This window comes from Diabrotica undecimpunctata, chromosome 1, assembly GCF_040954645.1.
Source record: "Diabrotica undecimpunctata isolate CICGRU chromosome 1, icDiaUnde3, whole genome shotgun sequence".
Lineage (NCBI taxonomy): Eukaryota > Metazoa > Arthropoda > Insecta > Coleoptera > Chrysomelidae > Diabrotica > Diabrotica undecimpunctata.
Window position 1 is genome coordinate 51510821 of NC_092803.1, and position 16491 is coordinate 51527311.

Below are 16491 nucleotides of genomic sequence, written 5' to 3' on the forward strand. Positions count from 1 at the left end.
AACGAAACTGGAAACAAGGATTTGTGAAAACAAAAAAGAAGAAACAAAGTCTTTTTTTTATCAGAAAAATACATTTGCCAATGTATTGCCAATTTTTGTCAATGAGATAAGTGGTGGATCTGCACTTTGAAGTTCTGTGTAGTATTTTTATTAATCTAATTTATTGTCTTTATTTATTATCAAAGATTCTACATGTATAACACTTACAAGTTTATTAAAGTCTTTATTAAAATATTCCCTAATTTATTTCACAATATCTATTTATATTTATTTCCGGCTTACAATTTAAACTCGATATTCAAAACTAGAACTAGAACTAACTGTTTTCAACAAAATTTCCTCTTTAAATATAAAATACCGTTATCCGAGAATCCTTTCGAATTCGGACGGCGACCCTCTCGAAAAGGATGGAAGGCAGACATTTTTTTCAGCTGAGCCGGGAACTTACTAAAATAGAATAGAATTAGAAATAATACGTTTACAGTTTTATGAGTCATAATATTTATCGTAACATCTGTTGGCTGGCGTTACTACCATCAGTTGTAAAACTAAATGGTTAGTACGTTTCGTCCAATTAAGAATATAAACTACAAAAAGGAAATAACGGTTTTAGAACACCGCTTGATGAAATATATTGACATAAGAAGCTATGTAGAACAGTAAAAAAATTGCAGTTAATATCACTTTTTAAAAATCACTCTGTATAAAATTAGTATTTAAAATTTTAATTACTAAAAGTAAAATATTTAACTTTTCCATTATATTAAATTTCATAATATATTTGAGACGCTGCCCCTAATAATATAATTTGGCTTTTTCATAGCAGCGTGTAGGTTGAATTTTGGTTAATATGCCCGAGGCTTTCTAAATGACAGTTGTAGAGTTCAAACGAATTGCAGCCAAAGTTTTAATAGAGTTTCTGTTCCGTTTTTGGCAATTATCTTTTGTGGTAATATTGTTTTGGTTATTTTTAGGAATATTGATCAATGTTTAATATTCGTAGAAATCAAAAAATGTTTATTAGTTTTTTAAACGGATAAAAGCAAATAATATATTAGTGCAAAAAGTAGGATATAATATCATTTGATTAGAATAGTGAGATTGAAGAAAGGGATATTTGGAAGAGTGGACAACATAGATCGAGATAATAAAATAATTAAGAGAAGGACGTAAAGAAGGATCACTAAAAATAATAAAAACACAAGGACACATAAGATTATATCAAGAAATTCAACGATAATATATTAATAGAATAGAATAGAAATATGCTTTATTGTCACTGACTGTACAATTTTATGGACAAAACTTACAAAAAGTCAGAAAAATAACAATAAAAATTAAAAATTTACTAAAATTACATAAATCGTCAATATCACAAAATACAAATTGATAAAATAGACAATTCATTGCAAAATTTAAATAAATTGCAAATTGCGTAATAAAATCTTACGAATTAATAAATTTAAGTTGCTGCAGATGATACCTTAATATTATATAAAAATACTTTAGTTGTTCCGTACAACAGTTCCGCTATTGGAAAATATATAGTCGTCTATTTCGTGGCTACCCTGCCCCAATTGTTTTGTCTCTAGTAGAGCTACTAGATCAAACTTATATTTCCTAACTTCGTTTGTGTTTATTAAATACTTCAGTTTCCCTTCTTGGTAGGATCCGCTTATATTCCAAGTCGATGTTTTCACTAGTTCTTCTGTTATTTTATTTTTATTAAATTGTTTTTTGCTTTCCTTTTTTCGCATCCGTTTTCCATTTGCATATAATTCTAGTTTTTCGAGATGCCTTTCTTCATTTTTTTCCAATCGGCCTTTTTCTTTGTTCCATTTTCATAGCTCATTGTTTTCTATTAATCTCTGTTACCCTATTTTTATATTTTTTTCGTTACTTTTTTGCTCTCTAGCCATTATTCTAATTTTGGCTTGTATCTCTCCTTCGTTTTTTGTTAAATCATCATTTACATATATTTTTTCCTTTAGTTGGTTAAGCTTCATTTTATTTTGCATCACTTTTCGTATTTGTTTCACCTTAACCTTTACTTCAACTTTCACTTCCTTTTCTATGAAACTTACTAGAATTCTCTAGCATATTTGGATTGTCCGTGTCAATTGGAAGTCCTTGGATCACAATATTTGTTTTTGTTTCTCGTCTTCTAGTTTTTCTAATTTTACATTAATATTACTTGATTCATTTTGCCGCTGATCTATCGCCTCCATCGCTTTTTCATTAGCCAGTTTAAGTTCTCCTATTTCTATTCGATACTCTTTTTGTTCTTTTTGAGCTCTTTCAGTTCTTCAGTTGGTATATTCATGGTTTAAGCCCACCCATTTTTTCTATTGGTTTTTCCAGCCAGCAACCCATCATTTGGGCTAGCATATCTGGGTTTAGGTTTAGGTTTGACCTTTTTTGGCGTTTTAATCGTTTTCTTAAATCTTTTGTATACATCGTCCCAACTTCCTGCTTTTTTTCCTTCATCTGAATACTTATTATCTAAATCTGTCATATTTATGAGGTTTCACTTTTCTTAATGTTTCCCTTGTTTTGCGTAAATATTCCTTGTCCCGCGATTGGAGTTGATACCCACGTCCACCCCTCACAGTCATCATCTTCTCACTAGACTTTGTTTGACTACGATTTCCAACATCCATTCGCTTTGAGGTTTGGCAACACCGCTTTATATTTGTCTCGGACTTCGGCTTAAAACCAGCTGTTTTGTATATCTTATCGATAGATATAACCTTACTTGTTTCGATTATTTTGAGTATTGTTTTTTACACCAAATATTACTTATTTGCAGTGGATTTACACTTGTCTTATTGTCCTTAACTTTATAGTCACCTGGTACTGTCAGTTAGCATTTAATCTTTGCAATAACTCCCTAAATTTTCGAAATTATCCTTGGTGAACACTTTAGCAATTTAAATGCCACGTCGCTCTTCCCGTTGATGACCTGAAGCCGATTCCTGCTTGTTTTCCACACTACTAAGCCCGGTTTTGGATAAATATTGTGAAAATATATCTGATTTATCAAATCATAAAGTTGATGTACAATAACTTACTTTTATCCATATATAAAGCCAATATTTTTTGTTACCATAAAGTATTGTTCTAAAGATATTTCCTTCTGACATCTGATATACTATAATGAAAACAAACCAATTTCTTTAAAACCCTTTGAAGTCTGTCCTTACTACCGAAAGTAAGTTTGGATGCTGAACTTAGTTAATAATATGCTTTGTTGAAAATTGTTTGTTTTTGGTTTGTGAGAGAAGAGTAGCGATAACTTACAACCTATATCACGTAGTTTATGTAAGATTTGATATTTTTATGAAACACAAACATTATTATCATACATGGAAAACATATAATTTGGTTAAAAAAACCCATATTTACTTAAAGTTTAGGATAGAAATCTGTTCGATTTTTTTCTTAAAAGGAACTTACTTTTTTTCAATTTATATAATTTCCTTTGCTGGGCTGATTCAAAAAATGTATAAAACGTTGCTTTAAATTGGTACAGAGTGGCAAAAATTCAAAAGCTTCAAGTTACCTGCAATATAATACATTAAGGATAAACGTAATAAACACCTTAAATTAAAATACAACTACTTTACTGTTATGCAATTACTGTTGTAGCATTTCAAATCACCTTGTATATGTTAAAACACCGAAATATTTTTTCAATCCGTTTGCTTCATTGGGATTGATAATATAAACATCTCTGTCTAGATTTTTTTTAATTCGTAATGGTTTTTCGGTTTTTCGTTATTGGTTGTTATCGGAAATTAGTTAATGAGCAGTTAAATGTGTACTTTAACAGTTAAGTTGGAACTGAGATCTTGAAGGGAATAAACCACGGCGTGGTAGTCTAAAAAAGCCGGCAAATTTTTTTTGTGAAGAGGTGAATTTAATCTAATACAAATGTGGTAGTTTTGTTAATTTAATCACCGATTTGTTGTATGTGTTGTCTCCCATGTGGAAGATTTGTAAGCAGCGTTACAACGATTAGAGAGGTCTACATGGCTTCAAGAAGGAGTGTTTGAAAAGTCAAGCTTTGAGGATTGCAGTTTGTTAATCCGAAGCTCGAATCAGTTCCAACTTCTCAAAAACCAATTTGCAGCTTATGGGACATAGTTGTATGTGTTTTTGTAGTGATTTCATCCAATTTAGATCCCAAAAACTTTCTTAAAGGAAATACATCAGTCAGTGATACCAGGTACTTTTTTTGTTAACAATTTTTTAATGTCTTTTGGACAATTGGTACATAACCAAAAATTTTGTTTTGTTTGTATTTGAAGATTAACCTCAATGTAAGCTCCATTAAAAAATATAGATATTTTCAATTTAACAATAATTTAAATTTCCATAGTGTCCATAACGTCTAGAGATTGTTGTAAACCGATGGCACCATTGTAAGTTGTTTTTAAATTTTGTTAATTTTATTGGTATAACTCTTTATGGTGAAGTAATAATAATGATGTTTCTCCCTTAACCAAGTGTAGCATTATTTCCTTTAAAAAGATTCTAACCCTCTTAATATTTTTTTTAAGAAAGAAAAGCCTTTCTTTTCATTCAGTAGGTAGATTCTTGTAAACTGCGTCCAATTTCAATAGTTTAGGAACCTTCTTGTTTTGTGTTGCCCAGGAAATATGTGTAAGTACTTTTTGATTTTCTTAATTTATAATTACCCCTTTCCAGTCCCCCTTATATTCACTTACGACCCAGCTTTCCAACCAAACCAAGATTAGCCATTCGCAAACGTTCCGGTTTACCCCCCAATAAATGATACCCAATGTGGTAGGCAAATATAACCGCTACACTGTAATAAACGAAAGTATAAGTAGTAAACGAAAATTTACAGTAAATATTAAAATTGTTCTCCACTGATCGTCTGATAATGACTTAACTGGTCATAACTTTCGTCTTTAACATTCTGTAGCATAGCGGGTGTTATGTTCTTTATTTCTTATGTAATTCTATCTTGTAGTTGACGGATATTATAGGTCTGGTTGTGTAGACTTTAGATTGTTAATAACCTTATAAAAATGAATTTAATGGGTTCAAATCAGGTGATCTAAGGGGCCATTCCACTGGTCCCCTTCTTCCTATCCACCGTTGTGGAAAAATTCTGATTCGCGCATAGTTACTGCGAAATGTGGCGTTGCACCATCTTGTTAAAACCAGATTTTGCGGTTTAAATTAGTGGGTATTTAAATATCAGGAAAAAGTTGGATCAGATCAGGAATTAATGTATTCCTGATAATTAATGTAGGAAATCCTGATATAATGCTCCTGTTAAATTTTCATCAAAAGAATATGGACCAATAATTGTATTTCTCACAATACCAGTCTATACGTTCTTTTTTTGTGGTCTTTGCGTATAGGACACTAATATACAGCGTGAATTTTCATCAGACCAATAACGGCTGTTTTGTCGGTTAATATGACCGTTCAAGTGAAACGTTGCCTCGTTCAAAAATAAAACGGCATCAATGAAATTGTTATGTTGGTTAATCATAGACTCGCAGAATTCAGTTCTTTGGTCAAAGTCGTCTTTAGCCAATTCATGAATAACATGAACTTTGTAAGAACGGTATTTTACCTTTTTAAAAACATTTGATAGTGAAGACTTTCCAGAAACACCAAAATCGCTAGATAATTCTCGCAGTGTACAGTGTGGATTTTCTACTGCCGCCAAAATTATGTCTTGTTGAATATTATCATTAATTTTTGGCCTAACATCCTTTGCTGTACCTATCCCTCACATGGACTAATTCCTTGTATTTTCGCTCTATTCTGATAACCGTAGATTGTGAAATAGGTTCACGGACTGGGTGCCTTTCATGGAAAAATCGGCATGCTTCTTGTTAAGTCCGCATCTTATCGCCAATAGCAATCATCATTAATATTTTAATCCTATCACTTTCGGTTAAATGCATTTTGTAAAAAAAGTTGCAAATGATAAATTTCTTAAATAATTTTCCCGTAAACGTACCTCCTGTAAAGCGTAAACAATACAGATTTGTACTTTAATATTTGTGACAGTTTTTAACGTCAAATGAAAAAAAAAAAAAAAAAAAATTAAAAACACTATGAAACATTAAAAATATTTTTATGGTTCAGGGGCTTGGATAAATAATAAGAGCTGCTAGAAAATATTTTTATTATTCAGGATCTTGGATCACTAATAAAAGCTGTTAGAGACCATGTAACAAATTGTGCAAGGTGTTTTTAATAGTTTATTAAAGTAGTTGTATAACATTGCTATACTTTGTGCCCTCCAAATAAAATTTGGCAGGACTCTGGTCTACCTGGCCTGTCGGCTATACGACCGTTAACGAATCCACTGCCCCTACGACTCCAACACCAAAGTGAAGGTGCCATGCCACGTATGCAAGAAACGTTTCATGGGGCTCCACCTTCCCCGTAGTACCTGTGTTGATTGAATCTCCCGACGGGTACGTGCCGAATCACCCATACGCCTGACACTAGGCCAGGAAAGGTATGTACGGGCCCAGCTCGTTCAACCTTGCCAGGCTCTTTTGGAATGAGAGTAGAATGTCTCGTCTCGGATACTAGGAATGTAGACCGGTGACCGTGTCGCCTAAGCGACCGTGTGCGTTTCTACAAACCCGATACCTCAAGCGACGGCTCTCCACCTCTCGATTCCTACCCATTAGTCGCCTCTTACGATAGGCAGGGCCTTCTTGCCTCGATCGTATTCTTATCTCCGCGAGCCGAACGGATAGTAGTTGTATAACAATATGAAATTCCATCATTTAATGTGTTTAATACGTTTATTCTTCATTTATTATTTTGCAAATAAGTTAAAATTTTTGCATTTTTGCTACCTTGTACCAATTTGAACGTTTTATGCATTTTTAGAATCAGCTCAGCAAGGGAAATCTGTAAATTGAACAAAATGGGGGTCCCATTAAAAAAAATAATGATCACGTCATCCTACGAACGTGGTTTACCCTGTATATTATACAGGGTAAATTGTAATTAATCTGTTTCGGGAATTTCTAGTACTCTTGTTTATTTAGCTAATAATGAATTTATGCATTACTTTATGGACGCACTGTATATAAACTCGATTTAACAGTATTGAGTATGAAAATTGTATTTGTTTATTAATTTATGGAACACATATATTCCAAATGTGTACCGTAGCAATGTCAACAGTAATCATTAATATTACTGCGAATAATTAAATAACATGTTTATGCAGTAGTAGTTATAGCATTTTCAAATAATTTCAGGGATTTATTCGGTATCCGTTAAGTATTTATGTCGCAGTTTTCTAATATTTTTTTTCAAAGCGAAATACGTGTATTACAATTCCTGAAAAATGTCAAATAGAGACATCTTAATCGTCTCTTACTAGTATGCCCAAATTTAATCGTTGGTAGCATACATGACAATTTGCCGATATGTTTCTCAATCTTGTGCGTCGTGTAAAAATTCATCGTTCTATCAACTATCGTTCTCTTGAGTATTAACTACAGTGTCGAGTATCTACTTGTTATCTCTCATTATATCGCACCTTGAAAACCATAGGGCAGTAGATAATATTATTTACTGTTGTTCCAAAAATAAAGTTACAAACCTGGTATTTAGCATATTTGTCTTCAATTTTGCATATTTTTATATGCAGTAAGGTGTATGTGAAATTTATTTCAGGAAATAGGTATTTTAGCACATACGGCCATATGGTTTTAAATTATATATCAATTTTGGAAAATGATGCTGTAAAAATTCATATCAAATAAAAATTTTTTTTATTTAAGATTGTACTTATTTATTACAATTTTTTGGTTTTAACACTTAATCAAAATCATGCATATTCTATTCTATTTGTTCGGTTTCTACTGTTTCATTGTTCACATGTAAATCTTCATAAAACTTATGGTAGTGCTCTTGAATAACATTAGCCTTACATAGTTAGAGCAGATCTTGTTTTTTTTAGATTGGATATTCCTTCCATATGCTTTACTTAGTTCCATATTAGCCACCAACCCTGGTTGTCTTCGTCTTATATTAATGGTTCTGAACTCTGTATCGTTGTAGCTTGTCTTAACCTGAAACTTATTTTTAAGTATCTTCTGCACCTTGATCATCTTAATCTCATTCCAGACGACCTGATTTTCTTCTTCGTCAATGTTATAATTTTCCCCCATTTCCTTACATAATTTTTTAAAGTCCAATAAGTATATCTGATGTAGACATTTCATTAATTTTGTAAGGGTGACCTGTTTTTTTCGCTGTTTGAACTACTGTGACCCATTGCGCAGGTACATAAATTGGTCCTTCTTTTAATGCCCTTTTTTTTTTTCTCAATCAAAGAATACATGTTATCTCCCTCATTTTGGGAGTGACCTGTTATCAAAAATTTGTGGGTAATTTTAGGTATGTTCAATTTCTGTACTGCATAGAGATAAAGACAGACAATATACTTATTTTTATTTTGCCCACTGCAGTTATATAAATATAATATTATTTCCTGTTTTCTGGCATGGTTTCTCAGAAATTATAACAGGCATGAGGCTATTTCGTTTGGACCACGATTAGCAATTCCCTCGAACCAAAGGTAGCAGTGTCCTGCATTTGTGGTCAGGTCAATAATTGGGAAATTAAATGTTGATAATTTCCTTTTGTAATAAAATAAGGAGACATCGCCTGAATGTGTTGGTAATACGGCTTGTAAATCAAAACAAGCAGTAATGCAAGTATTGGATTTTGCAGATTTTGAGTCATTTTCGTTTTCCACTTTTTTTTCCAACTTTCCACCACAAGAAGTTCCACTTCTTGACGGTGAGTATTATAAGCTGCTTCCAATGTAGATTTATCTAATGCAATTTTGTAACTTTCACATAGCGAGCAGAGGTCTTTTTTGGGCTTAAAGAAACTTATATTAAATTCCGTGTTAAATATGGTCCTAAACGTAGCGTAATTTCCGAACACCGAACCTTTTTCTTCTTAAAATTTTATATAATCGCGATGAATTTCAGCCAGAGTTTTATCACCACTGACCAATTCTCTGGTAGTTTGTTTTCTTAAGCAGTGAGATTCCAGTCTAGAAATGGATTCGATGTAACTCATTATGTTTTGTTTCACGACTCCGTCGATTCTTTTTCCATTCTTGTGAGTTCCTCGCTTTTCTTTTGGGATAAACCCATCTACAGTACGACGTTGTATATTTGTTATAGTCTTGTCGCTTATTCTTAGTGTTGCAATAAAAGTGTGCTTATACCCTCTATGTTTTTTGCCGTTCACTTCGAAGAAATAGGCATAGTTTGCTCGACGATTACTGTCTGAATTTACTGTTATATATTGTACATTAGTTTTTTCCATTGATCTTTCCATAAAATTCCACTGAAGATGTAAGTCTCCTAATGCCCAATAATTTTTAAATAGTTGCGTTCTTTGTTCATCAGTTACATTTTTGCATTTAAATTTGCATTTTCCCTTAGTACATCTTGTTTTAATTTTACGAGCAAGGGTCACATTTTTTTTACATTAACATAATCCCTTCCTGAATTGCGTAATTTCTTTCTTTTATTTTTTGCCCATTCCTCCGGTTAACATTTCTTCTTTTTACTTTTTTTAGAAAATAGATTTTTAGAAAAAAAAAATAGATTTTTTTTATTAGACTGCATTAAAAGGTCATTTTACGAAAAAATTGCAGATATTGCCATATGGTTTTCAAGGTGCGATATGTCCTAAGTATTAGAGCTTTTTTATCATTTACAGAATTTACTTTCTATTTGACTCATTCTATTTAAGACTTCTATGTTGGAAATGCGTCACACCCATGATATTTGACACACAATTTTAAGATATTTTATAAATCTTAAGATACGTTTTTCATTTATTTGTTTTACATGCGTTCAAATTAATATTAGGTCAAAGTAATTAATAAACAAATAAGTAAGACATGTTTTTGTAAATAACATTACTTATTGTAATCGACCTTGGAAGCCTCATATCGATACCTAAACTCCAAAACCTTTCAACTGAAAATCTGGTTTCTGGATATCAGTTTAAAAACTCTCAACTACCTTAAATAATTTATGTGAACTAAAATTCAGTAATTTTTAACTCAAATTGCATGGAAAAGTTGTGACTTAAGGTGGTATGTCACAATGTTAAAATTAATATATATTTTAGGTACAGTTATCTTCACTATTTCAAAACAAATCTTCAACTAATGATTATGTACGTAAACTGTAAATTTTCTATTTTAATGATATCTTGTAAAAATTTCCAAAGAAAGCATTAAATTTTTCTTAACTGTACTTAATTGAATCCATGTCATAACTTACTTGGCTTTATTTTAAGCAAACGTTCATTATCCATACTGCCGTAATTTTCAAATTAATTGTACCTAAAAATAAAATGACGATTAAAATCTGCAAACTAGGAATTTTGTTGAAATTACTGTTGTAGCTCAGTGGCTGTGTTACTGGCTTAACAAGCTGGAGGGCCTAGTTTCGAATCCTGGCACCGACAAAATTTTTCAATTTCTAATTTAACAGAGCTGCCACCGTGCTTCGGAGGGCACGTAAAGCCGTCGGTCCCGGCTACGAAAGTAGTCGTTAAGTCATGTTAGGGGCGCTTGCGCGACCTGAAAACCCTAACACGAGACCTTAGCCAGAAGGTTACACGAACTTACTTTTTTAATTCGTGTAAAAATGTTAACATGTCGAATAAAAAAATATAACTTTTTAGGTATAAGTTGATGCGTCTGAGTTATTTTAAATGTTAATAAGCTTAAAACTACAGTACTTTTCTAACCCTATTTTAAAATATTTAACATACATTTTTTAATAATTAAATAATATATTTGACAAAATAAGTCTTTTTCTTTAATTTTTTTGCTTTGTACACTAACAGTGTACGCATAACGTTGTCGATAAAAGCTTTCTGGCTTTCAATTTTGCAATAATCGTTAAGTAAAACTTCTTGAAATTTTTATAGTTAAACACTTATGATATTGTCCCTATTATTACCCGAAATTAAAGTTCTTCGTGCATATTTAGAAAAAGTATTAATAATTTTCAAAAAATCGACCTTTAAAGATATTTTTACAATAACTAAGCAACAAATATACTTACAAATAACTTTAGAAACTCTCAATTTAAAGATTTTCTATACTTTTTTAATAAAATTGTGTCACTTTTCATCTTTTGCATGTTTTGTTGGTTATATATTATTATTACCAAATTTATCAAAAATAAATTTTAGATACCTGGATCAAAGAGTGTCACGAAAAAAGCTTTTTATATTCAAATTTTTCTGATTTTGTTTTACGACAATCTCAATAGTCTTTACGTTAACATAACGTACTACCGTAGTTTTATTAGGTGCTGCTTTCATGAACTATTATTGATATTTGTCTGATAGCTACTTCTCATTTAGCTATTATTGTGACCAACTCCTCAACACTTTATATTTTGCTTTTTTAATTTGCAATATAAATACGGCTATTAGAAATGCAAAATTTTTTTTTATATATATTTAAAAGCTTGCAATTAAGTATTTACAATTAAATTCACCTTTACAGATTTAGCCATACGGCTCACACTCCCTCTAAGGGGAAAATTCACTGATCCCAGATACCTACGGTATCAAAAGGATTGAACTCTGGTGGGACTCTTTCCGTGTTATCGAGCCCTAGGTGACTTGGTTTGCTGGAGTATCTCCCAAAAATTTTCGTACACATCTGGACGTCGGGAGGAGCACAGCTTTCTGCATGGCCTTATAAAGATGTTCATTTGGACCCAGCTGTTTGATGTTCGCTAGGAGGTTTTTGGGAATAACACCAGTAGTAGATAGAATAATAGGTACTGTCTGGGTACTTTCCATTCTCCATTGTCTTCTGATTTGTATTTCTAGATCTCTATACTTGGCGATCTTTTCGTTGTATTTAACACGCAAATTATTGTTGTTAGGTATCGCCACATCAATAAGTGTTGTTTGCATGGTAAGTTTATTAACTAGTATGAGATCTGGTCTATTATGTGCCACTGGTTGATCTGTGAGCACAGTGCGGTCCCAGTATAGCTTGTAGTTGTCATTTTCAAGCATTCTGTCAGGGACATATTGATAATAAGGAAGATGGTCGGTTTGGAGAAGTCCCAGTTTGTCAGCTAGTTCTTGGTGGATAATCTTTCCTACTGAGTCATTGCGTTCTTTATAATCAGTTCCGACAAACGCCTGGCAGCCCCCGATTAGCTGTTGGATGGTTTCTTAGGCTTGGCATCCATATCGGCATTTGTCATTTTGGACTTGAGGATCTTTAAAAATATATTTCAGGTAATTTTTAATTGGAATAACCTGATCCTGAATAGCAGGGCAAAATTAAGGGCAAAAGAAGTGTGGGAAGAAGAAAAATATTGTGGCTTCGTAATCTACGTGAATGGTTCGGGTGTAGTTTGATTGAACTTTTTAGGCGCGCTGCTAACAAAGTCGCAGTGGCCATGATGATTTCCAATCTCCGCTAGGAGTGGCACGAGAAGAAGAAGAAGAAGAATGGCAAGTAGAAAGCCCTCAGTCTCAGGAAACATCTTTCCTGATGTCAACCACTAGTTCGACGCTGTATTGTCGACATATTCTTGGCTGATCTCATTGAGATGTCGCCCATGCAGAGGTTTACTCATCCAGGTGCGCATTTTTTCTTGCTTAGTCAGATGGTCTATGCGCATTTCTTGTTCCCTCAGCCTGCACCTGAAAATAAGTTCTAAAATTAGCAACCTCTTTATCCAATTGCTCACCTATATCCATAACTCCTCTTCCCCCTTGATATCGCGATAATGTTGTTCTCTCTACTGCACTGCGTGGATGGTGTTTTTGCGCCTTTGTGAGAAGTGTTCTGACTTTCCGCTGAAGACTCTCAATATCCGTTTTTGACCACTTTATAATACCAAATGAGTACCTCAGCGCGGAACATTCGTATGTATTTAATGCCTTAAACAAATTTTTACTATTAAGATATGACCGATTTAGTTGTCTTACTCTTCGTACAAACTCGGAAGTTAGTTCGGTTTTCATTAGCTTATGGTCAATTTTTCGCGCTTGTTGTACTCCGATATATTTGTACATATCATTTTCACCCATTGCCTCGATGTTTTGGCCATCTTGCATATCGAAACCTCCGGGCTGAACCTTTTCTCTGACTATATTTAGTATACGGCACTTGTCTAGTCCAAAATGCATACTAATATCATTTGAGAAAGTTTCTACAGTTTTTAGCATCTGATTTAGGTGGTTTCGAGTGGAAGCCATTAATTTCAAATCACCTCTACATATTATTATCTTATTCCGGTTTATTGATATTGTAGCGAGAATAAATAAAACGAGCAGTTCGAATTTATATAAATATATTTATTTATAAGTTTACAGTTCGGTACTCTCTTATCAACTAAATCAACTAACCTCTACTCCTAACATCGTTAAATATATATACCAAAAGTATTATTCTCAAATCTTCTGGGGTAGTCCCACTTCTAATTCGTCCCATCGAAACCGCATCGAAAGACGGGCGCTATTGAAATGTCAATTCTTGCGTTTTCTAGATTTTTCCTTCTAAGAATTATGACGTATCGGAGATGGACTATTTAGTTACAATATTGACATCGTAATTTATACATACGTAGTCGATATAAGTACTGTACAATCTTCTGTAATAAAAATCTCGTTCTGGTACCAAATTGGTATCATAACTAGCAGAACTGTATTGTTTACAGTGAATTTATTGATATACAAAAAATTACTTTTTATTGCAGGAGTTTAAATATTTTGATCTTGACCGTCCTATCCAATGGGTTGGTGGAAAGTTACCAAGAGCAGAACCAAAGTGTGGTTTTTATGGTGAAAAATGTATCTACAGAATTGACTGGAAACTGGTGGCTAGCATGATTTTAGTATCAACTATCGTCATAGTTGGAATCCTGTTTGCAGTAAGGTAAGTTTGTTTTTTTGTCTTATATTAGAGCCGAACTAGCCTAATTAATAGAGCATAACATAAAACAGAAAGATTTTAGGATTTGCAGATAAAAAATTGCATTTTTATCATCAATCAAAGGGTGGTTGAGAGCTTTAGTTAAATGCAATTAAAATCTCTTTAATATTATTCTTTGTGAAATGATGTGATATAAAGTTATATTTTATTAATTTGTCAAATACATCCTTAATGGAATAGAAGTATAGATTTACTGAAACTTGCTTTTATACAATGTTAGTCTAAGGGTGTCCCTCACATCCCAACTATTGACTGAAACAAAAAGCTCAATACCGCCGGTAACCTGGCAATTTTTCTACCTGCCTTTTTTTTATAAAAATTAGTTATTGATCAATTTGAAATCTGCTGGATTCGTCTTTACAAGTCCTATGACCGGGCAAAATTTATAGATAGATAAAAACGTCAGTTGCATCTTCTCCTAACTAAATCCACACTATAAACTACTTGCAACATGTATTATCTTGTCAGTTTATATAGTGCAATCATAGGGTACGGGATGCTCGTAAAATGCGAGTTTTTGTAAATAAAATAGGGTACTTCTGGTAAGTTTCATAAGCTATTATGTACATATTTTTGGTAATATTATATGATTATAACATCTAAAATAATGCGATTCTAAACTAAAACGATAAAAATATAGGTAAAAATACAGAGTGGCCCAAAAGTCTGAAAACGGCTAATTATCTCGTAAATTGCTAGTCATAATTGTACATAATTTACGGTACACCTATTTTGGGATACGGAGATTCCATATTTGATATTTGCAATGTTGCCAGATTTGCAGTTTCTCTTATATTATTAGTAACATTGGTTTTTCTTTTTCAAATTCATCACCCTATATGTTCAGTCATTATTAAAATCTCCTATTCAATACGAGTTCAACCGTATGCAACACTTGATTTTATGTAGTCTGGAAGGTGTTAAATACATAAAACAGAAGTCTGGCAACGCCTAATTATCTCAATAAATTTTTTATATGCTTACTATTTGCAACTACTTTAAAACGTAACAATATTGATAAATAATAACATTTTTTAACATAATGGTTACTTTATCAAGTGTTCAAAATGTACTCCATTTGTGAGTTGACAGTATACTAATCAATGGTAGAATGCGTCTACCACATTTCTCCATGATTGTCTAGAAATTCATCGAGATTCATCGATAATTCGTTGCCTTAGCTCTGCAAGACTTGCTGGTTTAGTTTTGTAAACTAAATTTTTCAAGTATCCCCAATAAAAATAATCTTTAGGATTGAAATCAGGTGAACGTGGAGGCCATTCAATTCTACGAATCCATCGTCCGGGAAATATCTCATCTAAATAACGCCGAACATGAGCTGGAGCTCTATTTTGCTGAAACCATATCTGATTAACATTGGCCCCAAACAAGTTTCTCAGTGTAGGCACAATTTCATTTCTAAGTAACATTTCGTAACTATCTTAGTTAAACGTTAAATTTTCTTCGAGATAAAAAATGGCTCAATTAACTGAGTACCTACTATACCTGACTATACATTTAATTTTTGTGGATTGTGTGGATTTACGTCACTCTAGTACTTTAAATTGTGTCGATTTACACTTCCACACAGTGTAAAGGTTGCTTCATGGGAAAAACATATTCTGTTAACGAAATTTTCATCATTTTCAATTTTATTCATCATTGCCTGATATCCGTTATTTTATTCCAAGTTAATTTTGTATGGTTTAAATTTATTCTTACATAATACACGTAAGACTGAAGAACGACCTACATCATGTACTTGTGCAACCCTGCGTGAGAATGTATGTGGATCTTCAACAAAACTTTGCATTATATCTAAAGTTTTGTTGTCATTTTTAACTCCTTTTTGTCTACCCGATCGGTATCTATCTTTTACTTTTTCAGATTCCTCAACTCGCTATACAGTTTTTTGTACCGTCGCCTTATGAATAGGAAAACGGTTTGGGAAAGTATCATTGAACAAGTTGGCTACTTCACAATAAGATCTTTTTGTGTCACCGTACCCTCCCATCATTAGAATAGTAATTCATTATTTTTCGTTAAGAGCCATTTTAGAGAAGCAATTTATCTTGCAGAATTTTTCGAAACACAACTACTATTAGTTTTAGTTAATAATGTAAATCGGGAACAAATGTCAAAATCACAGCATTCTACATTTAAATATTTAAATTTATTAAAATCTACATATTTTGCACTGTTTTATTGATTTAGGACCTTTCAGACTAAATAAAATGATAAGTGTTACATATGGTTGAACTCGTATTCAATAGGAGATTCCAATAATGACAATATGCAGGGTGATGAATTTGAAAAACCAAAGTTACTAATAATATAAGAGAAACAGCAAATCTGGCAAGATTGAAAATATCAAATATGGTATCTCCGTATAGCGAAATAGGTATACCTCAAATTTTTTTAAATTATGACTAGCAATTTACGAGATAATTGGTCGT

At 32.5% G+C, this 16491-nt stretch overlaps 1 protein-coding gene across 4 annotated transcripts in view; it reads left to right on the forward strand.

Annotated features, from left to right (window-relative positions):
- The window catches only part of LOC140449253 (guanylate cyclase 32E-like), a 458979-nt gene that overhangs the window by 299829 nt on the left and 142659 nt on the right, over nucleotides 1–16491 (forward strand). For all 4 annotated transcript variants that reach the window (XM_072542462.1, XM_072542460.1, XM_072542461.1 and 1 more), the window contains exon 10: nucleotides 13800–13978. In XM_072542462.1, coding sequence (XP_072398563.1) covers nucleotides 13800–13978 — 179 coding nt within the window. The remainder of the gene's footprint in view (nucleotides 1–13799; nucleotides 13979–16491) is intronic.